This window comes from Cucumis sativus, chromosome 7, assembly GCF_000004075.3.
Source record: "Cucumis sativus cultivar 9930 chromosome 7, Cucumber_9930_V3, whole genome shotgun sequence".
NCBI lineage: Eukaryota > Viridiplantae > Streptophyta > Magnoliopsida > Cucurbitales > Cucurbitaceae > Cucumis > Cucumis sativus.
This window is the reverse complement of record NC_026661.2, coordinates 6,253,878-6,280,554: the sequence shown is the minus strand read 5'-3', so window position 1 is coordinate 6,280,554 and position 26,677 is coordinate 6,253,878. Positions and strand designations below refer to the sequence as shown.

The 26,677-nt window shown below is 32.7% G+C and overlaps 2 protein-coding genes and 1 long non-coding RNA gene across 6 annotated transcripts; 2 read left to right on the top strand and 1 right to left on the bottom strand.

Annotated features, from left to right (window-relative positions):
* The first annotated feature begins 743 nt into the window (after positions 1-743).
* On the top strand, positions 744-4,862 carry LOC101213696 (cellulose synthase-like protein E1). The gene is made up of 8 exons (XM_004148882.3): positions 744-1,303; positions 1,734-2,043; positions 2,234-2,374; positions 2,534-2,665; positions 3,113-3,325; positions 3,414-3,638; positions 3,725-4,072; positions 4,162-4,862. Exons 1-8 carry the CDS (start codon positions 1,038-1,040, stop codon positions 4,717-4,719), a joined length of 2,193 nt encoding a protein of 730 aa, XP_004148930.1. The 5' UTR covers positions 744-1,037; the 3' UTR covers positions 4,720-4,862.
* Positions 4,863-4,988: 126 nt separating this feature from the next.
* Positions 4,989-7,106, bottom strand: LOC101212015 (protein NOI4). Its single transcript, XM_004148875.3, has 3 exons — positions 6,951-7,106; positions 6,186-6,368; positions 4,989-5,380 (listed from the first exon to the last, which is right to left on the bottom strand). The coding sequence occupies exons 1-3, from the start codon at positions 6,954-6,956 to the stop codon at positions 5,336-5,338; spliced, it is 234 nt and encodes a 77-aa protein (XP_004148923.1). The 5' UTR covers positions 6,957-7,106; the 3' UTR covers positions 4,989-5,335.
* A 6,629-nt stretch (positions 7,107-13,735) lies between these two features.
* On the top strand, positions 13,736-17,392 carry LOC116404994. Of its 4 annotated transcripts, XR_004218037.1 has the most exons (5): positions 13,737-14,264; positions 14,928-15,204; positions 16,233-16,411; positions 16,535-16,590; positions 17,143-17,392. It is a non-coding gene; the product is annotated as an uncharacterized LOC116404994 (long non-coding RNA). The 4 variants fall into 4 exon arrangements; XR_004218038.1 differs by lacking the exons at positions 16,233-16,411; positions 16,535-16,590; positions 17,143-17,392 and having other exon boundaries at positions 13,736-14,017; positions 14,174-14,264; positions 14,928-15,742; XR_004218039.1 differs by lacking the exons at positions 16,233-16,411; positions 16,535-16,590; positions 17,143-17,392 and having other exon boundaries at positions 13,736-14,017; positions 14,101-14,264; positions 14,928-15,742.
* The last annotated feature ends 9,285 nt before the right edge of the window (positions 17,393-26,677 follow it).

Sequence of the window (26,677 nt, the reverse complement as noted above, 5' to 3'; positions counted from 1 at the left end):
TGTCATGTAGTTGCTTGGGTTTATAGACTTAATGTTGGATGTTTGTGTTATTTATAATCTTAATGTATTGGTTTGCGCGATTAGGATATATAAGTTACATTCTCATCGCAAATCTCTCTATGCGGCGAGTCATGGTCATTACATGTGAGATGCTCACTATATCTCTAAATCCTCACATAATTACTAAATCCTCGTTGTGTAAGATGATTCAGTGTTGAACACAGGGAATTAACATCAACCATTAGTTATAATGCGCACTCTTCATCCAACCATTATACAATATCTATATAGTATATAGTAAAATGTATCTAAGTGCTAAACCTATTATCTACACTAGAGAATCTGTAAAAAGTGATAAAAATGGTGGAGAGATGGAGATGTGGACTAACTTGTATTAAGAAAGAGTGAAGGAAAGTCTCCACATTGTAAGTGATTTAACTATACGATAAACTATAATGCGATAGAGATCAGTTAATGTGTCTTTGATTAAGGCGAACACCTCATAGTGCCTCAAACGCCACAATTGCTCACCTCTTGAGATGCAAATGACAACGCTTCACTAAACAATATTTATCTAGGAATTGTTGTTTATAAAGACTTATAGCTAGCAAGCATTGCTTTAATGGATGCTTTGCCTAGCCAAAGAAGAGAAAAGCTATAAACCAACATAAATTAAAAAAAAAAAAAAAAAAGAAAGAAAGAAAGAAAGAAAGAAAGAAAAAAGAAAAAAGAATTGCACAAAGAAGACCCATATTTCATCTTCTACTCCATGCAATTGACAAAAGCAACCAAAACCCAATCCCCTTCCTATTTCTTGTTTGTACCACACTTACCCTTGACTTGGCTCAATCCTTATAACTGCCCTGCCCCCACTCATCTTTTCATTTCCCTAAACTTCGCTTCTTCTTGCTGCAGTCCTTTGGAGCCCACCATTCATCAATCAATCTTTCCACTCATCATTCATAAATTCACACGCATATTATAGCTGTATATTCGTCGGTCGAAGAAGCTATTGTTGTGTTTAGGGAGAAAGAGAGATGAGCAAAGAGTATTTGCCATTGTTTGAGACCAAAGAAGCAAAAGGGAGAGTTGTTTATTGGGCATTTGCAGCCTCCATTTTTGTGGGGATTTGTTTGATTTGGATTTACAGAGTAAAATTTGTACCAGAAGATGAAGTTGGAAGATGGGTTTGGATTGGTTTGTTTGCTGCTGAGATATGGTTTGGATTTTATTGGGTTCTCACTCAATCTCCTCGCTGGAATCCAATTCATAGGCGCACCTTTAAACACAACCTCTCAAAAAGGTCTCTCTCTCTATCTATCTATCTCTGTCTTACAGTTCGTCTCACTTTATTTTCTTTAATGTTTGAATAGAGACATTGTGGTGGACCAATCTCTCTCTCTTAGTAATTTCTCTTATATTTGGTGATATTTAAAGTGGGTTTTTGTTCTGGCCTTGTGGAAAAGAATCTCTCTGTGTCTCTTTTCAGAGGTTGTTACTTTCTACAATGTTTGAAACTGGATAATGTTGTGGAAGTGGAACAATCTCTCTTAGTTTCTCTTTACTGCTTTTCTATGATGATTGGAAATGGGATATTGTTATGGAATAGGCTCTCCCTTTCTCTTTTACTTAATTTCTCTCACTTGGTAGATATGATTTTTGGAGAGGGAATGCCTTAGTTTCTCCAAGATGCGTTGTGTGAAGTTTGAAATGCTGTATTTGTCTCTGAACAGACACGAGGGAGAGTTACCTGGAGTGGATATATTTGTATGCACAGCAGACCCTGATATGGAACCACCAGCTATGGTCATTAGTACTGTATTATCAGTCATGGCATACGACTACCCGCCCGAGAAGCTTAGCGTGTATCTCTCTGACGATGCAGGCTCTGAGCTCACCTACTATGCTCTTGTGGAGGCCTCTCAATTTGCAAAGCACTGGATACCATTTTGCAAGAAGTTCAACATCCAACCTAGGTCACCTGCAGCTTACTTTGCCTCGGTGTCTTCTGATCATCAAGGAAAAGAAATGGTTTTTATTCAGGTTGTTAATGATACTATAGGAACTTTATATTTTACTTATGATCAGATAAGAGTCGATTTTTAATTAGGAAAAGAAAAGCCTTTCTGCTGTTGAATTAAAAAGTCAGTTATGAATCACAAAATTCAATGTTAGATAAGATCTCATGGGGTATTAATGGTAGCCATTACCTGGATGGTTTTTTCTTTTGCAGAAACTATACAAGGACATGGTGAGTAAAATAAATACTGCAGTCGAACTAGGTCGAGTTCCTGAAGAAATACGGTCAAGTAATGAAGGATTTTCCCTGTGGAAATCCCATGTATCTCGTCGAGACCATGATACGTTCCTTCAGGTAATTTCTGTCATTTCCTTTCATAAAAAACTCAAAAAGAAAATTCAATTATCTATGTTGAAAAAAAAAATTGTTTCGTAATGGACACATCCTTTTCGAACTTTTTATAGAGATGCAAGTATTTCTAATATTTTATTCTCTCTATTCCCAACAATCCAGATAGTGATAGATGGGAGAGATCCAAAAGCCACGGATGTTGAAGGATCTATCTTACCAACTTTGGTGTATTTGGCTCGTGAGAAAAGACCTCAATATTTTCATAATTTCAAAGCTGGAGCCATGAATGCATTGGTAAATCTACTTGAATGTGTTCGGATATAAAGACACATACACTAATCTACACACTTTCATGGATGTCGAAATTGATTTAGAATACAAAAATATAACACCAATATCAAGCTAATGCACTAATTGTTTGCAAAATTAGATATCAGTCCATCTACATGGGCGCTATTGAATTCTTAAAACTCATGGACACTATTGATCCACCCATAGAACAGATTCTTTTTAAGTAAGGTCGTGGTTGCTATTGAATTCTTAGAACATAGATCAATCGTTACATCTACATGGATGCTTTGAGTTCTTAGAACATTTGATCTATGTTGTCATTGTTTCCATTTTCAGCTTAGTATGTTCTATGTTGTCATTGTTTCCAGTTTAAGCTTAGTATGTTTTATGTTATCATTTTTTCCATTTTCAGCTTAGTATGTTCTATGTTGTCATTGTTTCCATTTTCAGCTTAGGGTCTCATCACATATAAGCAATGGGCAAATCCTACTCAATGTAGACTGTGATATGTATTCGAACAACTCAGATGCCATAAGAGATGCACTTTGCTTCTTAATGGATGAAGAGAAGGGACATGAGATTGCATTTGTACAATTTCCACAAAAGTTTGACAATGTAACGAAGAATGATATTTATGGAAGTACTTTACGAGTCATTAGTGAGGTAAGTTGATAAAGTTAGTACTTGAAAGTTCATAAAATTTATAGGTAATTTATATGGTCTTTTTTTTATTTCTTTTTTTTTTGTGAAGGTGGAACTCCCTGGTTTGGATGGTCTTGGAGGCCCTCCATATATTGGAACAGGCTGCTTTCATAAAAGAGACGTTCTCTGTGGTAAAAAGTATAGCAAAGGATACAAAAATGATTGGAACAGTAAAAGCTATAGGAATTCTAAGGCCAATGTAAAGGAACTAGAAGAAAATTCGAAGTATCTGGCAAATTGTACATATGAAGAGAACACTCAGTGGGGAAAAGAGGTTGGTTTCTTTGCTCGTGTCCGTCTCTTCCTCTGTACCTTCCTCTCTCACATTTATGTGCCTGATTATCAACTTTCAAATTGCAGATAGGTTTGAGATATGGATGTCCTGTAGAAGATGTTGTAACCGGGTTGTCAATGCAAAGCCAAGGATGGAAATCAGTTTATTGTAACCCAGAGAGGGGAGCCTTCCTAGGTGTTGCACCAACCTCATTAGTTCAGACACTAGTTCAACATAAGCGATGGTCGGAAGGTGACTTACAAATTTTTCTTTCCAGATATAGTCCTGCGCTGTGTACTCGTAGAAAGATCAGTTTAGGCCTACGAATGGGATATTGCATTTATTGTTTTTGGGCTGTGAATTCCTTGGCAACAGTATATTACTCCATCATCCCCTCTCTTTATCTCCTCAAAGGTGTTTCCTTGTTTCCACAGGTACACAACTTCCTTACCTCGTTTATACTTCATATTAATAGAAATTGTCAATTGACAAACCCCGAGCATTGATTATTTGGTGTACTCAGGTTTCAAGCCCATGGTTGATACCTTTCACATATGTGATATTTGCCGAGTATGTTGCTAGTTTGGTGGAATTTTTGTCGATTGGAGGAACAGTCCAAGGTTGGTGGAATGAGCAGAGGATTTGGCTATATAAAAGAACAAGTTCCTATCTCTTTGCTCTTGTAGATACTGCCTTGAAGACACTTGGATTGTCTGATTTAACATTTGCAATCACAGCTAAAGTAACTGATCAAGAAGCCTCTCAAAGATATGAAAAGGAGATAATGGAATTTGGAGCTTCCTCTCCATTGTTTACCATTTTGGCAACGACCTCTTTGCTTAATCTGTTTTGCTTTCTTGGGATGGTGAAGAAAGCAGTAAAAACTGATAGTGGTTTGGTGATGGCCTTTCAAGCAATGGCTTTGCAAGTTCTTCTTTGTGGTATTTTGGTTCTGATCAATTGGCCTTTGTACCAAGGAATGTTTTTTAGAACAGATAAAGGCAAGATGCCAAGCTCCCTGACTATTCAATCCCTTATATTGGCTCTAGCCACTTGTCTTTCCTTTTCATTTCTACTTTAACTTGATCTTCCTTCCTTAAAATTGTAGATTTCAAATATTTGGTTCTATAGTTACATATTGTTCAACCTTTCGTTGCTTGGAAATGGATCTATAAAAGTTGTAACTTCTAGTTGGAATACTAAAAATATTTTTTTTTTGCTCAAGTGTCTCTAAGTTTGTATGTTATGAGAGAACTAAGCCAGACATCAAATGCCTTTTAGCTTGGTGGGTCTTGTAGATTAAAATCTTCTTTGTCAAATAAATATTTAGTATTATGGGAAAAGGGTATGTTTGAAAGAAAAGCAAAAGTTGTATTACATTAATTATACCAGCCACAATTATACATGATGTCCAGTGCAAAGCTTTACAGCTCACACACCAAAGGCAAAGACAGAATAGCAACTTTATCCCCTAATAAAAAACCACCATATCAATAATATAAATACAATACATGTTCTTCTTTACTTTTTTTTTCCTCCACAACAACAAGACAACACTCAGATTTACATGAAATTGCATAAAATTTAGCAGGACCATCAAGGCTCCATGAAAAGTTCACTGTATTTGAGAAGCCAACAGCAGGCACAATTACAGAATAATATGAAGTTTTTCAACTGTAGCTTCTAAACGAACCTTCTTAAGATTCAGCAGTGGGACTTTGAATACAGCAAAGCCATTTCTTCTGATATTCATCCACATGAAAGAAAAAAACCCAAAGAAAACTTGTAAATACAATATATACAGTAAAGAAAAGGGGTAAATGCAGCACCGGGATCAAACCATTTATTTCAAAGGCCGACATTTATGCAAGAAGAATCATAGCCCTCTCAAAGAAGAACAAAACTAGAAAATTCATGTTTCATAACTTAAAGTTCCTAACAAGGCATATAAACTGAAAGACATTCTGATGTTAATACATTAAATGATGTGATATCGTCTCTCCTTCTAACTAAATTCTAGATACTTTATCAACATGTTTCAGTTTCATACTTTCCAAGATTTTGAACAAAGCTCAACAGAGTTATACTTACTATACACACTCACATCACACTATCAGAAGCAAGCAACAGACAAAACCAATTGCCCAAAGGAACACAAGTAGCATTCTTTAGAACAGATAAGGGCAAGATGGCAACTTCCCTGACTATTAAACCCTTTTATACTGACTATATCTCGTTACCGTGATATTTCTTTTCTTTTCTTAAAATTATAGATTTTGAAGGTTGTTTGTTCCTTTTTTCATGTGTTTAACATCTAAAAGCTTGCAACTATTGGTTGGAATACAATAAATATACTGTCAGAACTGAGAATCAACACTCTCAGAAATTCATTGACAGTAACAGACCAAACAATTGTCCAGAGGTATAGAAGAAGCATTGTTTAGATGCCAACTACTTTATTAATTATTATCAACAGAGATAGAATGCAATATAGCTACAACAACCATCCAACGCCCAAGTAGGAAAAAGATTATGAATGTATCTTACAGGAGGTGTCTTGGCAGGATCTGGTGCATTCCTGCCATGTGCATCAACTTTTCCAGGTGAATCAGGTTTGCCGCCTGTTTTCTTCTCATCTCTAGCTTTGTTGAAAATCACAGTGAAACCCTCAGCCGATGTCGGATCATTAACATCCCACTCACCAAATTTTGGCAATGGCCGACCTTTGTCCTACAAGAAGAGGGGAAAAAAAAGTAATAAATAAACAAGATGTACCCTCTGTGAATCTTATGCGTTACCTTACTAATCGGACAAAGAATCTACCATCTAAAAACCATCATCTATTACCACACAACGTGCTTTATAGCAACAGATTTTGTAAATACCTCCAAAACCGATACTAATCAATCAAACAAAATAAAACAATCAAGAGGTTTTTTCCTCCAATCCAACACTAGTTAAATCCGTATTTAAATGCAGGTGAGAGATTTATTGATTGAAAAACGAGCTCCAACAACTAAATAAATCTGGTAGAAAATCCAGATTTATGGGGGTCCAATAGAACAAGCATAGAATCTATCAATCGATAAACTTGAATCCCAGGAAGAGGAATAAAGAAATGAAAGTGGGAAACAAAAGAATTGAAGAATCAATAGGGAAATCAAAGTGGGGGAAGGAATCAAGAAAAGGGAAATTGAGAAGGAAGTAATAATGAAACCGATCGAAAAAACACATCAAAGCAAGAAAGCGAAGAAGAAAAAATAAAAATTGTAATAATATGTTGAAGAGGCAGAAATGAAAGAGAAAGCATACCGTCATGAATTCTAGAGAGAGAAGGTTTCGGAGGAAAAAAAAAATGGAATTTCAAATGAATGAAATGAGAGAAAAATAAGAGTGGGAGATTGAAAGAGAGAAAGAAAGACGACTTTTGTAAAATGGGCTAAATGTGGGCTTATTGGATACCAAAATCCTCTTCAGAAATTATATAACCATATATATAATATATATTTGGTTACATCAATTGTGTATACATATACATATGTCCACCTAAACTCAATTTAACCGTAAACAAAATGTATCACTATACAACACCTCTACTTTACTTTGTATTAACTTAATCTTTAGACTTTTAAAACTAAACACACAAAATCATAACAATCTCGTACGCCTATCAATTCGTAATTATAGAGTTTTCCACTCTTAAATTCTATTTTTGTAATTTAAAAAATGTATCATAAAACAATTTTTTTTCATTTTTATTTGGATCCTAAAATAAAAATAACTTTATTTATTAAAAAATTTTAAAAAATAAATAAGTATACCATTTTTTCTTCTCAACTTCTGTTATATCTGTAGTCTTTTATTTTTCAAAAGTTCGTCAAAATCATAAATATGTATTTTTATAAAAAAATTAATATTGTTATTTGAAGATTAAAATCGTTATACTTTCCATTATCGTATTATAAACATAAAAACGAAAAAATTGTATAGGAAGCACTCAAAATTTGGTAAGAAAAATAAAATTAAATACATAAAAAAAGTATTGGAAATTTAATATTATAGTGTCTTTAAATTTGATTGAACAGCCATATATAAGATCTCAAATTCATAGATGAGAAATTAAATATATGGAGAAAAATTAATTAGTGAATTGATAGAATACTAAAACATGAAAGAAGAAAAATAATTGATCTATACTATTAATGTCTAAACTATTATAAGTATGAAGAAATTATAATAGAAGAAAAAAAAAGGTTTGATGATATTTTAGTGCATTTAAGAGATGTCAACGTTGGTTGTCAAATTCTTTGAAAACAAAATTTTCCAAAATATGTAAATCACAATCTTGACTTTATTATAAAGTTTAATTAATGTATGTATGGGAATCCATCTTCTAATTAATTAATAAACCAAATATTATCTTACCAAAAAAATTGAAGAATAGAATTTTGATTGGCTGTTTTGGTTGTTTGAAAACTAACCAATGAGATTCATGATAATGACGTTTGAATTCCTTTAGCTTTTTGTCTTTATTCTTATAGCAAATTTGTAAACTTAATCATAGGTTAAGCTTTTAAATATTACATTAATTTGTTGATTAGTGTAAATAACCTTTTCAAAAAGCAAATGCTTTTATGACTTTCAATTTTAAAAACTTTAATTTAGGGAGGTTTGAGTTTATAGTTCTAAACTAATAATTGTGTTAATTTATACTTTAAACTTTTAGAACGGTATCAATTTACAATTCATCTAGATTTTGTTTGACAAAATATATATCACATTAAACTTATATTTTGAGTAAATTAAACTCTTCAAGTTTGATAAATTAAACAATTTAAGATCATTAGTTAATACGATTACTTTAGAAATCATGCATGCACTAATTGACAATTATATAGGGTAAATAAAGCTTTGTCTAAAAAACTAAATTGATTCCTTTATAAAAACTTAGTTTGATTTTATTGATATAATTATAAGCTTCATGCAACATTTTTTCACACGAAAATGAATGAAAGGCGTAAATTGAGACACTAACAAAAGTTCAGGCCTTGCTTGTAGCTTTAATTTTTTGGGTTCTTGTATGTTTAACTTTGTTCATTTTTAACTTGTATTTAGAAAATACTTAACTTGTTCAGTGTACTTTTAAGAAGCGATCATTTCGGTCATTTCTATTTCATTTAAACAACTAATATATTATTTTTTTTTTAAAAAAAAGTAGATTGATTAAAAACTAAAATAAAAATGTGAAAGTACAAATAAAAAGTGAAATAAACCAAAGTTAAAAATATAGAACATATATAGATCAAAATAAACCAAAATGGAATGCCATTGCTATTTAAAACCTACTTTTGATTGGGATTTTTTTCAATTTCTTTTTAGGAGTTCATGCTAAGAATTTTTTTATAAGAATTTAGAATGATACAATTAAACTAGGGATACAAAAATAAAAGAAAACTTCTCTAAAAATTAAAAAGAAAAAGAAAAGCTAATAAAAAAAAAAAAGGGAAAAATGGAGTGGGCAGCCTATTAAGAAATATGTTGTAGCAAATATAACATATTCTTTTATAATTTTGTAAATATAGAAAAATTCTTATTTTTTTTTTAATATACTTTCAATCTTAAATTTGTTGTTATTTTCAAACTACCATTCAATCATTTTTTTTTTCTTTTTTAATGTCCTAATTATTCCTTATTTCTTCTTCGGCTTTTTAAAGTCCTAATAATTCCAATTTGTTTCTTCAATAACATAAGCATTTCTTCTTCCCATTTTTAAGGACCTAATCATTCTTTCTTATACGAAAAAAGTAATTTGTTCTTTCTATCTTAATCTTAATTTTAAGATATCAATGACATTATTTCCAATATGAAATGTAATGGTTGTTGATCGGAGTAATTTAACTTCTTGTGTGATTTTTCTCTACTTTCTTCCATGTGTATGTTAAGTTAAATATGATTTTAAATGATTTTATTTTATTTTCTTATATTGGTTTTGTTTTGATTTTACTTTGTATCGGTTTTGTTTATCAGTGTGTTGTAATGTACTTATATTATATGTATTAGTTAGTTGATATATTTACTATGTGATTTTTCATTTTTTTTCAAATTTTATGCAGTTTATTATAGTTTATTTATTAAATAAGTATATGAACTGAGTTATATTATTACAAAGTATATCAACAATATATTATTAAAGTATATCAGTATATTAGTAAAGTAAATCACTATCAAGTTTATGAGTATATATTAATAGTGTATCAAGTGTATAAGTAGGACTTCAAACATATCAAGTGTATTTAATCAATCGAGTGTATCAGTGAAAAATATTAAGTGTATTTGCAGTACATCAGGTGTATCAAACATATCACATGTACCAATCGTATTAAATTTGGTGAGTGTACCAATAAAACACAACAAGTTTATTAGCAAGACATTAAATATATTAAACTTATTAGTGAAGTATTTAAATGTATCAAGGCCAAAAGGGTATCTAGTATATCAAGAAAAATTAAGTGTAACAAGGAGTATTAAGTGTATCAAAGGGTATCGAGTGTATCAAAAGAGTTTCATGGTTCATCAATTGTATCAAGGTTCAAGGGTTATCAAGAAGTATCAAATGTATATCAAGTGTATCAAAGAGTGTCAGATGTATCAAAAAGATATTAGATGTATCAGAGAATATTAGGTGTATTAGTAACGAAGGCATTTGTGACATTTTACATTTTGTATATATGTGGGCTAGGGTTTGTTTCTCAAATTTTTACAAACAATAAATGTGTATGCTATGGACATAATTATTATAACTTGTTTTGTTTCTTATGAAAGCGTTCCTAAAAAAATTGTAAATACTTTTACAAATATAACATAATACAATGTGATAAATTACTATTTGGTTTTATTGTGATAGAGATATAGTCTATTATTAATAGAAACAATTTGATCATATTTATAAATATTTTAGTTAATTTTTTTATATTTAGCACAAGTAAAATATGTGTGATTGAAGTCAAATATTTAATTACCTAAAATACTTAATTATTTTTAACTTAATGATTTTGTAATAATTTATTATTCTTAATTTTTTAATTTTTTTCACAAATTAATATTTACTTAATTATATACTTAATCATTTTTGTAATAATTTATTATTTATATTTTTTTATTATGCACTCCCATATTTTTGGAATATGTTTGATAATTTCTTCTTTTACTTTATTAATATATTTTTCTCATCAATCTATTTCATAACAATCTTGAAAATGTTTGATAATTTTGCCAATAATTTAAAGTTTAGGGAATAATTTTTTAAAAAATTTATATAATTAATCTATATGTTTTCTTTTCTTTTCTTATTTTGGATGTATTGAGTTCATACTACAATTCTTAAATTGGCACAGATTTTAAAAAAGATTGATCGAATACACAAGAATAAAAGTATATGTATTATGAACATTGCTAATTCTTTTAATGTTTTATTTATAGATTAGTTCGTTTTATTTATAAGTATGATTGATTAATTCTTTTAATGTTTTAATTAAATTTAAATTTGATGTATTTGGATCCATCTTTTTTTAAAACCGTGTCGATTTTAACAAAAGAAAAAAAAAACATATAGATTGATTACATAAATTTTTCAAAAAATAATTTTCTAAAGCTTAAAGCTTAAATTATTGACAAAATTATCAAAACATTATAAACATTGTTATTAAATAGATTGAAAATAAAAACATTATAATAAAATAAAAGAAGAAATTACCAAACACATTACAAACAAAGTAGGAAGAATAAATGATTAAGTTTAAAATAATTAAATAAATAATAGTCCATATAATTTTTTAAAAATCACTAAGATTATAATGATGAATAGATCATTAAAATTTAAAACTATAACAATAAAAGAGAAAGGAGAGAGAACAAAAATGGGTGAATTGATGTTTTAAAAAATTAAATAAAAAAGGAATCCAGTAAATGACAAAAAAAACAACCCCTTTTACTTAAATTGTTTTAAAACCACCTGTTTTACCAATTTAAATATAAAATCACCCAACTTTTCTACGGATTGAACTACATTTGTTTGTCCATATTTTTGTAAGAGAAAAAAAAAAAGGTTAACTCAATTGGTTTCATTGAACTGTTTAGTAATTTAAAATAGAAAAAAGAAAAAAAAACAAATCACTTTGCTCCATACCACCCAAGTTTTTCTCATTTAACAATATTCATATTATTTTTTATGTATATACATTGTGTTTCCTTTTTCAATGAAAATAATAAATTTTATTTAATCAAATTCCATACAGACATTTGCCACACATTTAAGGAGGTCTTTGGTTGAAAGAAGAACTGAAGTTCTAAAGAATTGAAAATTCAAACTTCTACAAGCTCTCAAGACGTGCAAGTTCGTACCAATCTCGAGATCAACAGCTTCTGAAAGATTGAAGACTTGGAAGATTAAGCTTTCCTTGGACTCTAGAAGATTGAAGTTCAAATCGAATTGCAACTAAAACATTATAAAGACCGAAGATCAAGAAGTTTTAAGTTTTTAACTTGTATTCGAGAGAAAGCATCAAATAAGTAAATACTAGAGATTGTATTCACGATATTCAATATTCATCAATATACAAAAGTTCAATTCCACGAATTACATTTCTTCAAAATCTCGTATGAATAGTTTGACACGTCTAGTGGGACAATCTTTACCTTTCATCTCTTTCTCTTTTGAAGAACATCTAAAGAAATCATGACATCCTAAGGCAACACTTCCAAAGCTCCAAGTGACATCGACAAGCAGCCAAATACTCGCAGCCGCTCAAGGGATACTCAATCATCTGAGGACATGTCATCCTTTGAGGTCACAAAAAACATCTGGGAACAATTGTCCAAGCCACCAAAAGGTGGAATTATAATCAAAGAAAATCATGTGATTGACGAACAAATTTCCTCCTGTGAACACTCGAATGAGGAGATGCCTCATCCAAATATCATGTCAGTTATGGTGACTAGCGTGGATACAAGTGAAGACAGAATGATTGAGCTTGAAAAGAAGATCAACATGCGCATGAAGGTCGTTGAAAAAAAGGATAATGAGATTCCTTCTCTCAAGAATCACATTGAATCTCGTGACGCTGCTGAATCAAGCTATACACATACTGTCAAAAATACTGACAAAGGGAAGACAATTATACAAGAAAGACAACCACAAAATTCAACGTCAATTGCATCGCTGTCTGTTCAGCAGTTGCAAGAAATGATTGCAAACTCCATCAAAACTCAATATGGTGGACCTACTCAAACTCTCTCTTTGTATTCCAAACCATATACGAAGAGGACCGACAATCTTAGAATGTCGAATGGATACCAATCACCCAAGTTCCAACAGTTTGATGGAAAGAGTAGCCCAAGAAAACACGTTGCTCGCTTCATTGAAACATGTGAAACTGCTGGTAAGAGAGGAGATTTATTGGTAAAATAGTTCGTTCGAATTCTGAAAGGAAACGTCTTTGACTGGTACATCGACCTAGAACATGAATCCATTGATAGATGGGAGCAGCATGAGGGAGACTTTCTTAATCGCTTCTACACACTACTACAAAAACAGGCTCTCTTGACGTTTGCAGTTTTCCTTTCTTGACGTTTTTTTCGAAAAACGTCAAGAAAGATTTCATTTTTAATAAAAAACGTCAAGAGTTTTTCTGAAACATCATTCTTGACGTTTATCTATTAAAAAACATCAAGAAATATCTATTAATTTTTTGACGTTCTTAAAACGTCAAGAAGCGTATGAATTCGACATGCTTGACGTTTCTTAAACGTCAAGAATTTAAAATTTTACTCGACGTTTTAAAAACGTCAAGAAATTTATAAAAAAATCCTTGACGTTTCTAAAAATGTCAAGAAATTTATAAAATATTCTTGACGTTTTTAAAACGTTAAGATTATTGTAAAAATTGCTTGACGTTTTTAAAACGTCAAGAAATTCATAAAATATTCTTGACGTTTTAAAAACGTCAAGAATATTTTTAAAATTTCTTGACGTTTTTGAAAAACGTCAAGAATTTAATCGTAAAACGACGTCGTTTCATTTAAGTACATTTTCTCTTCTGTAAAACCTAATTTGTCGCGCGTTCGAAGGGAAGCTTCTCCCCTTTTGCATTCGTCGTTCTTCGTTCTCCCCTTTCACCGTTCTCAAGCTTTCACGATTCTCAAGCTTCCACCGTTCATCGTTCTCCCTTCGTTCATTCACCGTTCAGTTCATCGTTCACCGTTCACCGTTCACCATTCGAAACTCGTACAGAAGCGTGAGCCATCGGTGATAATGCCTCTGCCAAAGACTTAGGAATAGACACAGAGGAGAGAGACCCTTTCTTTCTATGGGTTTTCCAATGGTCATTTCTTATGCTTATATTTATGTGTTTTTGCTTTTAGAAAGTAGGGGGTGTTTGACTGTGTTTTCTACTTTTTCGTTCAGGAAATCACTACATTTGTAACTAATTTGAATAGCTTGCATCCTATTTTGACTGAATGTCGTGTCTTGAAATCAGAACTGGAGCTTGCTCTTATTCAATTTGCCGATGATATTAGCTCATAAGCTCATGTTCAGGAAACAATTAGCTCGAAGGCCTTTACTGAAAGGTTGGTTTTGGACTGGGGATGAAGTTGTTCAACTTGTTTGATATTTACTTTATGTTGTTCCATTCTAAGTAAAGTTGTAAATTTCTTCACATTATGCTTCTATTGGAACCAAAGTACAAGAAATTATTTTACATTACGTGTTTTGAAAAAATTTCAAATCCTTCATTTTGAAATCTTGAAAAAATCAACCATTTTAGTTTGAAATATTTGTAGCAAACTTTGAAACTAATTGGCAGGAGTGCTTCAAAAGAAGACACTAAAAGCTTGGAAGAAAAAAAAGTAGTGGAACTGAACTTCAATTTAATCTTGGTGGTTTCTTTGGCGCTTTCATTATTTCAATGAAGAATTTCTCATTTCTTGTTCAAAAAATATAAATGAATTCATTTTTATTATGCCTCTAAGTACACTTTCTTTTCAAATCCTTTAGTTTATATCATTCATACGTAAAATATATTCATCCTTGTTCCAAGTGAATGGTCAATTTACAAGTGACCAGTAGCTGATATATAATGTAAGTAGCTCTTGAAATGCAATGCACAACTTTTCTCCTAACCATCGCTCCCGTGGCATAATTATTAGTTACCTTTTCTTTCTTTTTCCCCTTTGCTTTCTTATTTTCTCTTTTAGACTTGTGAGTGTAAATTTGTTACCCTTTTGTTGCAGGTTGTCCTCAAGGCTCACTGATGTTGTTATATCAGTTATGAAACCTGGAATAAACTGGGTTGAAATGTACAAGTAGGCTTTATTTAGATCCCGTCTTTACTTTCTTTTGTGCATATAAGATAGTTTGAGGAGTAAATTGTGCGACTCATTTCTCTGGAATAAACGACTCATTTCTTTATTTAGATCTCGTATTATGTCTTGATCTTGACTTTATTAGGTTGTCTAATTACAAGCTCAGGACATTGAACCATTTTCTTCTTTGACCACAGTACTGAAGGTGCGTTGTTCTGTCTTCTACTCTTGTCTAACTTCTCTTTTTGGGGCAGATCATTAGCAAAATATTTGATGCTTTAAGTTGCGTGCATAATATAGGTTTTTCTGTTTGTTTTGGTGTGTTCTAGGATTTAATTTTTTGAGTAAATGTTGTAACTATGTTCAGTGCTTGCTCTGTTATAACATGTCTTTTATATGCATAATTTTTTTAGCTGGAATTTCTCTATCAAATATAGTTGCACCACCCATTGTCTCTGGTCACCAACCATGTTGCCATGGACATTTGGGTTACCCAGCGATTCTTGGTAAATAGCTACCTTCATTGATGTTTTTTTTATATCACGTTCATGGATTTGGATGATTTTGTTATGTATGAATTCTGGCAAATGATGACAAATTTGGAATCTACAAATCAATATCGTGGTTCCTCCTAGGATTTTGTGTAGAATTTTTGCTCAAATATTGTTGTTTAATTGATGATGAATTGCTTGCTTTGTCTAGGGATTGAATTTTATGGTGTTTCATGTGGTCTTTGATAATGATCATGATGGTTTTGCTTTGTCTAGGGATTGAATTTTATGGTGTTTCATGTGGTCTTTGATAATGATCATGATGGTTTTGCTTTGTTACTTCCTTGCACATATTGGTATCAGTTGGTTTAATAATTATTAATTGGGTGTATGATGATTTATAATTGAATTTTTGTATATATTGCTTCAGCTATTATTGATATGAATGTGTAAGTAATATCTCAATGTTTAGTTTGAATATCACTCTTAATAATGTATAGTTAAAGAGAACGAATGAGTTTTTTCAATTGAAGAAATGATGGTGAGAAAATTGTGTTTCTGTTTCTTTATAATGTAGTGACTTCCATAAGGTATTGGAAACTTTTATTCACCAAAAAAAAAAAGAACTATTAGTCATCTAGGTTCTTACAAGAGAACAAATATGGTGAAATTTCTCATGAATGAGTGTGAGGAATTAGAAAGGAATAAAATTTCCTCTGTCGCTTGTTTATATATCCTGCAGGTTTGAAGGCATTCATGGGTTTTACAGGAGAATTACACCAAGCCTTCTAAATAATGTCTCAGTGATCTCAATCACGTTTATTGTGTATGAAAACGTCTTAAACTTGATCAAACTAACAAGACAAAAGGAATAAAACCCGTGGATTGAACTACATTGTTATTTCATCATTGCAGAAGCTGGTATTTGTATCCAAAATTTCTCCATTCTATTGGAATTTTTTATATCTTTGCAATTCATTATTCAATCAATCACTTCCCTCTTTGTTCATGCTAACAAAAATCTAGCTGCTTTTGAAATTATAGGAGGTAAAATGCAGAACATTTGTTAACCAAGTCACTTATTTCAGACTAAAAAAAAGGTAACAACCAATTTGTTAACCATGTTTGCACTTTCAATATTGTTTAATTTTTTTGTGTTACACTTTCATATTAACTATAGTTGCAAAAATAGGTAACAAGAAATTTATTTTTTTTAGAACTTAAAACAACAATGGTTGGATATCCAGTTGTGATTTATACATATTTTTTGTATTGGCTTTTTGTTTGATTGTGTTGAAAGAAAGTTATAGTTCAAAGTGTTAGAGGCTTGGCCACCTTAGATTTGCAATTCCATTATGTCTTACTCTTCCGTGCATTATAATTATAAGTGCTAGAAAAACATGTGGTGTTTGTTTAATTATACAATGTACTTACTTTCCCCTCATGTGTGCATTATAAGTATTTTCTGGCTTACTAATAACTTCATTGAAATTCTAGTTAATTTATTTATGGTCTATCGCTAAACAATTACACAAGCTGAAGTGAATGAATAAATGTGCAAACACAAAATCTACTATGATGTTGAGTTGAATAGTGATGGTTGGATTTCTATTATGCTATGTTATATTAATTATCATCAATTTTTTTTTCAGGCTGCGAGAACCGGTGACTAAGAGCTTTTTCGTCGCGACTTGGAGCTTTTTCAAACTGTTATTGGGAAGTTTTTGGATAGTTTTTAGATAAGTTAGTTAATTTAGGAAGTTGAGTTGAACTAGGATGTTGAGTTGAACTTATGACAATCTAATGAGATTGTTTATATTATTTTTGCAAATGATATGAAATATTCATATATGTATTGTTTTGGAAATGATTATATATAAATATGGTGAAGCGTTTTATTTATATATGTTCAAGTTTTGAAACTATATTTGATGAATATCGTCCATTTATATTTATGAAACTGTTGTTAGACCACTATACAAAATTATGGGAGCACAAACAAAAATACAATTAAATTATTATTTAAAAAAAACTATGAAACATGCTTGACGGTTGTAAAATTTCATAAACAATCAATTTCTTGACGGTTATTAAATGTCATGAACATTCATATTCTTGACGGTTTTGAAACTGTCATGAACACTCACACCCTTGACGGTTTTTAACTGTCATGAAAATTTGTATACTTGACATTTATAAAACGTCAACTTTCACTATTCTTGACGTTTTTATCAACCATCAAGAACTTTCACTTTCTTGACACTGGTTTCAACGACGGTTTTAAAACCGTCAAGAATAGTGATTCTTGACAGTTTTAAAACGTCAAGAAAGCCAGTTTTTGTAGTAGTGACAGCACCTAACGTATCGTTAGCATGATGGAGTTGACAAACACAAAACAACTAAAGGGGGAGCCAGTCATCGACTACATAAACAAATGGAGAGCTCTAAGCCTGGACTGCAAAGACAACCTCAAAGAAATATCTGCAGTTGAGATGTGCACCCGATGCATGCATTGAGAACTTCTCTATATTTTGCAGAGGATAAAACCATGCACGTTTAAAGAGTTAGCGACTCATGCCCATGGTATGGAACTAAGTATTACACGCAGAGAGCAAAAAATTTCTTGGTTCCAAAAATGAGGAGTGACGAATGAAATTGATGACACTAAAAAGACTGCACATAATGTCATAAATGCATCTATAGTTGTTCGTGCAACTCCTTTGAAATCTTTCTCTAAAAGAAAAGACACAAAAATTGAAGGAAAGCATGATGGCGAGGAAAAGCGACGTCCAACTCTTAAAGAAACATAGGAAAAATTTATCTATTTTCTGACTCTGATGTTGCAGACATGTTAGAGCAGCTGCTAGAGAAGCAACTTCTTCAACGACCATAATGCAAACGGCCAGAACAAACAGGAAAAGTAGATGATCCTAAATACTGTAAAGTACCATAGGGACATTAGTCACCCTGTTGGAAAGTGTTTTGTATTGAAGGAGTTGATTCTAAAGTTGGCTCGTGAAAAGAAGATCGAGCTGGATATTGATGAATTAGCTAAGAAGAATCATGTTACGGTCGAGATGATTTCAAGTGTTCCACCATCAATACAACTTTATGATCAAAGGAAAAACTTAATTCAGTTGGGGACTTTTGAACCTATAGTTGTTCAATTCCAACAAAGGATTGTGACGACAGACTCCCAAAACAAAGAAGAGTCTGCTGAAGATGATGACGAAGGATGGATAGTTGTGAGTCGTCGAAAAGGAAGACAACCAAATTTCATTCAAAAGAAGTCGTCATTCCGTCAAAAGCATGCAGAAGGAAACATCTTCCATAAAAATAAGGGAAAAAGAATCAAGAAGATGTGAAAGCCTAAGTCTGTCAAAGGAAAAGACGAGGACTTCTTTCGATCTCGACAGTCGATAACTTTAAGAGAATTCCTCCCAAGAAGCTTTCTTGATGATCATCCCAATAAAGTATTAGAAGTCACTGCATGTCATGTTGTCAGTATAACAGAAGTCGGCAACAATTATGCATCTTTTAAAGAAGTCAAAAATTCAAATGAAATTAAGCACATGACTTCTGTTTTTGATCGTATTAAGCCTTCAACTACTCGATCTTCAATCTTTCAAATATTGAGTATGGCCACGAAAGAAGAAGAAAATCAATGTCCAAAGACTACTTCCACTCGAACTTCAGCTTTTAAAATGCTAAGTATCTCCACATCGAAGAAAGATCAACCTTCAACATTTATTTTTGATCGACTAAAGATGACAAGCGATCAACATGACAAAGAGATGAAAACTTTGAAAGTAAAATCACTTCATGAAGAAAACAATGACGAGAAGATTCACAGTCATATCCCATCACGCATGAAGATCATGAAGTTGTTTGTTGACATTAACATATTATATTCACCAAGACTTATTATATTCACCAATTCTACAAATGAAGAAGGTGAAAAAATATTTGATGAAAATATAAGTTGTTAAATGTGTACAACTCCTTATTGCAAGAGCTTAAATTGCATGATGCTCCTAGTCCACAAGAGCTTAAAAGGTGAATGACAAAAAAAAAAAAAAAAAAAAAAAAAAACTCAATTGAACTACGTTATAACTTGATCTCTATATTATAAAAAGGGCAGCTTAAAGTTTACTTTAAGTTTAGTCGCACAAAAAAAAAGGTATTATGGTTCATCGTGATGATGTAATCTTAATAGAAAATTGAATTCATGAGCAAACAACAGAAAAGAAAGGGGACAAAGTGGGCCAAGTCAAAGTAGCGAGCTCTACTTTTTTCTTCTAATCGTTGCGGCAGAGAGGATCTTCATCTTCATTTTCTACATGTGTTGCAGCCGAGAAGATCATTATCTTCATCTCCTCCTATGTGTTGCAGTCGAGAGAATCATCATCTTCATCTTTTCCTACGTATTGCAGCCAAGAGAATCATCATCATCTTCATCTTTTCCCATGTGTTGCAATCGAAAGGATCTTCTTCTCACATGCATTGCAGTCAGGAGGATCTTCATCTCCATCTTCTCCATCTGTTGCAGTCGAGAAGACCATCATCTTTATCTTCTCCTATGTATTGTAGCCGAGAGAATCATCATCTTCATCTTCTCCTATGTATTGCAGCCGAGAGGATCATCATCATCTTCATCTTCTCTCATGTGTTGCAGTCGAGAGGATCTTCTTCTCCCATGCATTGCAGTCGGAAAGATCTTCATCTCCATCTTCTCCACGTGTTGCAGTCAAGAAGATCATCATCTTCATCTTCTCCTATGTATTACAGTCGAGAGAATCATCATCTTCATCTTCTCCTACGTATTGCAGTCGAGAGGATCATCTTCTTCATCTTCTTCATCTTCTCTCATGTGTTGAAGTCGAGAGGATCGTCATCTTCTTCTCCTATGTGTTGCGACTAAGAGGATCTTCTTCTCTCATGTATTGCGCAGTCAGGAGGATCTTCATTGTGTTGCAGTCAAGAAGATCATCATCTTCATCTTCTCTTATCTAGTTGCAGCCGAGAGAATCATCATCTTCATCTTCTCATACGTATTGCAGCCGAGAGGATCATCATCTTCTTCATCTTCTCCCATGTGTTGCAGTCGAAAGGATCGTCATCTTCTTCTCCTATGTGTTGCGGCTAAGAGGATCTTCTTCTCTCATGTACTGCAGTCTGGAGGATCTTCATCGCCATCTTCTCCATGTGTTGCAGTCGAGAAGATTATCATCTTCATCTTCAAAGTGTTGCAGACAAGAAGATCATTGAGAATATCATCATCTTCATCTTCAATGTGTTGCAGACGAGAGGATCACCATCTTCATCTTCTTTCATGTGTTGTAGTTGAGAGGATCATCATCTTCATCTTCTCCTATGTGTTGCAGTCGAGAGGATTCATCTTCATCATCTCACATATGTTGTGACCGCAATCGAGAGGATCATCATCTTCATCTTCTCCTATGTATTGCAGCTAAGAGGATCATCATCATCTTCATCTTCTTCCATATGTTGTAGTAGAGAGGGTCGTCATCTTCTTCTTTCATGTGTTGCGGCTAAGAGAATCTTCTTCTCCCATGTATTGCAGTCGAAAGGATCTCTATCTCCATCTTCTCTATGTGTTGTAGTCAAGAATATCATCATCTTCATCTTCAATGTGTTGCAATCGAAAGGATTCATCTCACATGTCTTGTGACCGCTACCGAGAGGATCATCATTTTCATCTTCATCTTCATCTTATTCCATGTGTCGTAGTCGAGAGGATCATCATCTTCATATTCTCCTATGTGTTGTAGCCAAGAGGATTCATCTTTATCATCTTACATGTGTTGTGACCGCAGCCGAGAGGATCTTCATCTTCATCTTCTCTCATGTGTTGCAGCCAAGAGGATTCATTTTCAACTTCTCCCATGTGCTGCAACCGAAAGGATCATAGATACATCTCTAATGTGTGGTCATCAGTTTCATATCTGACATGTCGCAGGCGTCGTTATTTTCATATCTGACGTGTCACAGTCGTCGTCATCTACATCTCCGACGTTCCGCAGGCGTCTTTATATGTATCTCCGACGTGTTGTAGGAGTCTTTATCTGCATCTCTGACGTGCCGCAGGCGTCTTTATATGTATCTCCGACGTGCTGTAGGAGTCTTTATCTGCATCTCTGACGTGCCGCAGGGGTTGTCATCTGCATCTCCGATGTGTCGCAGTAGTCGTCATCTGCACCTCCGACGTGCCACAACCTATAAAATATCCATCTCCATTTTCGGTGTGCAAATTTCCATCTCCATCTCCATCTTCGATGTGCAGATTTACATCTCCGTATTCGATGTGCCGCAACTGATCGGATCTCCATCTCCATCCATGTCTTCAATGTGTCGCAACCGATCGGATCTCCATCTAAATCTTTGTCTTCGATGTGCTGCAGCCGATCGGATCTTCATCGCCATTTCTATCTTCGATGTGTTGCAGCCGATCGAATATCCATCTCCATTTTTGTCTTCGATGTGCCGCAGCTGATCAAATCTACATCTCCATTTTCGTCTTTAATGTGCCGCAGTCAATCGGATGTCCATCTCCATTTTCGTTTTCGATGTGTTGCATCCGATCGGATCTCCATCTCTATTTTCGTCTTCGATGTGCCGTAACATAAGTGTTCGATCAAGCTTGGTGTGCTCCATCTTCAAAAAAATAAAAGTGAAAAAAAAGAATTATAAAAAAAAAAGAAATAGACAAAAAAGAGGAAAATATAAAAAAAAAAAAGTTTAAAAAAAGTATTTAAAAAATGAAGACAAAAAAAATGAAAAGAAAAAAAGTTTAAAAAAAGTAATCGAAAAAAAGTATATAAGAAAAAAAAGGAAAGAAAATAAGAAAGAAAAAAAAGAAAATTAAAAAAGAAAAAAAGAACCAAAGATAAAAAGTAAGAAAATGAAAAAAAAAAAAAACTCAATTAATTTTTTTTCCATGTTGTCCATGCCCTCCCCCACTTCTCAATTTGTATGTTATTTCCTCCCATTCCATTCATTCTCTCTCCTTTCTTTTATACGAGAAAAAAATAAAAAACACAGTCGAGGACGTCGACTCCACCCCAACTCCCAAATGAATTTCTTCCACCCAAATGAATTTCTTCCATTTCATTGGCGTCCATAATTGTTGTTCTAAATATGAAGCGACAAAATTATAAAAAAAAAATAAAATTGAAGAAGAATCCTTAGGAGGAATGTGTGAAGAAAATGTTGTGATTTTTGTTTTCACTTGGCAATTAATTAAATGGGGAGATTGAGTTGGGAATTGAGATTGGGTTATGAGTTTTGATTAATTTATAACTTTTTTCCTTCCTAACAAAAATTAGTTAGTTAAGAAAAAATATATGTTTTTTAAAAATAAATTCGGATTGAAAAAATGAAGAATTAAAAAAATTTCCCAAATCATTTTGTTCCACTTCTGTTGCAAAAAATAAATAAATAAAAACACTTTATCCCTAAATCATAAATTCAATTCAAATTATGTAAATAATATCTTTTCAAATTTTAAGTTTGGGAGCAATTCATCCTTGAATAGCACAAGTTTTGCTACAAATTCAAATTAAAAGATTGTGAAAAAAAAAAACCTTTAGACTTAAATTGATAGGTTGTCAATATTCCAATTTTCTCAATTTTAAGTCACAATCTTCTCATTAAATTCATATATTAAAAAAAATATCTTGGCCATATACCAAATGATTTTTATTAAAATCAAAATTCACTACAAAATTGACATTTAGTTATATTCCAAATTTCATTTTAATCCAACTTATATTCAAATGGATAGTGATTAATTTGACATATTAACCGGAGTCAAAGTAAAAAACAAATCACTTGTATTTTTTGGTTTCAACTTATCGTTTTCGAGATTCAACCACTCGTACATGTGCACAAATCTTGAAAATAGGGCATTTGTTGAGTAAGAAATTTCTGTCAATTAAATTTTTTCATGTTATCACAACAAATTGGTGGTGATTATAATTTGATTGGATTTTAGGTAATCAAGTTTTCTCATATCCAACCCAATGCAAGCCCCTGATGAAAAATCGGGCCAAACAAGGAGGCCCGAGCCCGCTAAGAAAATGGACCCAAGTCGAAGCTCAAGCTCAACAGGCAAATGGACCCAAGCTCAAGTTCAACGGGCAAATGGGTCTAAGCTCTAGGACAATAAGCAAATGAGCCCAAGTCCATGCCCAACAAGTAAATAGGTCCAAGCCCAATAGGCAAATGGATCCAAGCCCACCTAAAGTTCATGAAATTTATCTATAAATAGAGACTTTTGCCGCTCATTTAATGGGTCTTTGGTTGAAAGAAGAATTGAAGCTTTGAAGTACTAAAGCTCTGAAGAATTGAAAATTCAAACTTCTACAAGCTCTCAAGATGTGCAAGTTCGTATCAACCTCGAGATCAACAGCTTCTAAAAAATTGAAGACTTTGAAGATTAAGCTTTCCTCGCATTCCAGAAGATCAAAGTTCAAATCGACTTGCAACTAAAACATTCTGAAGAGTGGAGACCAAGAAGTTTTAAGTTTTTAACTTGTATTCGAGGGAAAGCATCAAATGAGTAAATACTGGAGATTGTATTCATAATATTCAATATTCATCAATATATCAATATATCAAAGTTCAATTTCACGAATTACATTTCATCGAAATCTCATGTGAACAACATCAATTTTGTGTACTAGGCAAGCTTGTTGCTTTTTTTTTTTTTTATCACAACCATGTCATGAACCACCTCTAGAGTTTTTTCGAGTATTCTTCAATTTTTAAATGGATATTATGGATTCGATTGGTGATAAATTTAAGGGGATTTTGGGAGTAAACAAGACTATATGTGTTATTTAATTTGAGTTTTAGTAAATTTTTCTTATCTTTTCATCAACCAAAACCAACCACAACCTCGTTGAGAATCTATATTTCAACCATACCTAAATAAAAAAATACATCAAACACACTCCCTCAAACAAACAAAATCAAGTTCCAAAGCTAATATACCTTAAATCTACAAGTTTTTCTTTAACTTAAAAAAAAAAAACACCAAAACCATTATTTGGAAGGCATCGGCGAACGGTGAGGATGAACGGTGGTAGGTGGCAAGTGACGGGCAAATGCTTCGTTTGTCCATTTGTCTCTCTCACACCCTCCCTTTTTCTTCTTCGTTCCAGATATGGAAGGATTTTTTATAAGAGAACTTCCGATGCAGCACAAAAATGTTGAAAGTTTCCACCTATTCCCGACATCATTATTAACACGTCGGGAATAGTCATATCACTCCCGACGTGTACATGCATGGCATTAGGTAAAACACAACATTTAATTAATTCTTTATAGACGCCTTGCATGTATACGTTAAGAGTAAAATGGCTATTCTTGATGTCTACGTGCATGGCGTTGGCAAAAAGCCACAATTAATAAATTATTTCCTTTATGCCGATGCCACGTCGAGATTAATGTGGGTATTCCTAACATTTAACTAATGGCATCGAGAATAACCATCTCACTCCTGACATCTTACAAGCAGTGTTGGGAAAGAGTAACTCTTCCTCATACGAATTAAGAAATCAAAGTTGAATCAAATGAAGAAGTTGAAGAGATGCAATACTTAAAAGTTGAAGAGTTATTTTGGCAACCCAAAAGTCATAATATCAAATGTTTAAGGAATTATGTATTTATGTGTTTTTCATTTATTATGATAGTTGAAAGGGCATACAATTAAATGTTGTGACCTTTCATTTCATATTTTAATTAGTATAAATAGGGTTGTATTTTCAACATTTTTAAAAAAAAGAATTGAGATGAATGAAATCTGAAAATTCTAGAATATAGAATTTTTTTTCTTGTGTGTTGTGATAGAATGCATAAATGTTTGGAGCATTCAAGTGAGGATTGATCTATCTTGCTTGTGGAGTGCTTTAAAGATCTTAGAGTTGATGGGAGTTTCAAAAGATTATCTGATCCTTGGTTTGGTAGATCATCTAAGCAATTTGTGGCTGCTATCTTGCCTATCTTAAGGGTTGAAATTAAATTGGTTTTGTGGCTGCTAGGGTTGGGTTCTTTGAATCTTGTTGTTTAACATGGTTCTTAGATCCAATGTCCAAGGATTTCTTATCAGGCCTATCTCCCAATGCATCTTCTCTCGACATGCTAAAGAAGTGTTGGAAAACCTAATATTTTTTGTAGTGAGCTATGTTCCATATGGTGGTTGTCTTCATGGACCACGATGAGGTACAGACACTTAAAAATATTGTTGTTTGTGAATCACATGATCAATATCATGTTGGGTGACACTTCAAAATGTGCATAATACTCCTGCTAATTGTCATAAGTCAATGTGATGTCTCCTTCTACTTCTTAAGACTGTCAATGAGAAGTTGAAAGGGGATCATGAAATAATTAAGGCTATTGGTCAACGTCTTCCTCTGAAACAACCTCATCTTATCGTCATTGTCATTTATGCCAAATACATCTTCAATCTATGTATTTACAATCCATACATTACAAGCATAAACCCTAAACCCAAAATGTATTTATAACCTAAGTTTTCACTCTAAGAATCCTCTCAAAGTTCAAGTTTAAACACAAACAATTCATAACAAAATTTCATGACATTATGCTTGTGTTTGTTTGTTCACGAAACTCTCACCAACTGGGATTGTGTTTCATAGGACTTGCAGTGGAATAAGTTTTGTTGTCTCTAAGAACAATATTCTAAAAAACTTGCCTATAATCAAGGCACACAGACTTATGTGTTAGTTTGCAAATTTGTGGTGTGATGACGTATCATTGCATGCAAAATGTTTTCCAATATTTACATCTAGAGACTCATATACAAATGAATAAATTATGGCAAGATGGAGGAGTAAGCAAACTAACTTGTGTTAAGGAAGGGGGTGAAGGAAGATATAAGGTTATCAGGCGAATAAGCTATACGGCCACCTCAATGTGAGTTAAGTCACTAGATTATTTTATGATTAAGGCATGCTCATCTCAGAGTCATTGAAGGCCACACTTGTTCTCTTGTTGGGATCCAAATGACTAAGCCTAGTCAAGCAAAGTATATCTAAAAGCATTTACTTATATTACTTATAGAGCTTCGCATTTAAGGACGGCAACCTCTCAATGCCTATTGTGTACAATTGTTCACCTTTTGAAATACAAATGATGGAA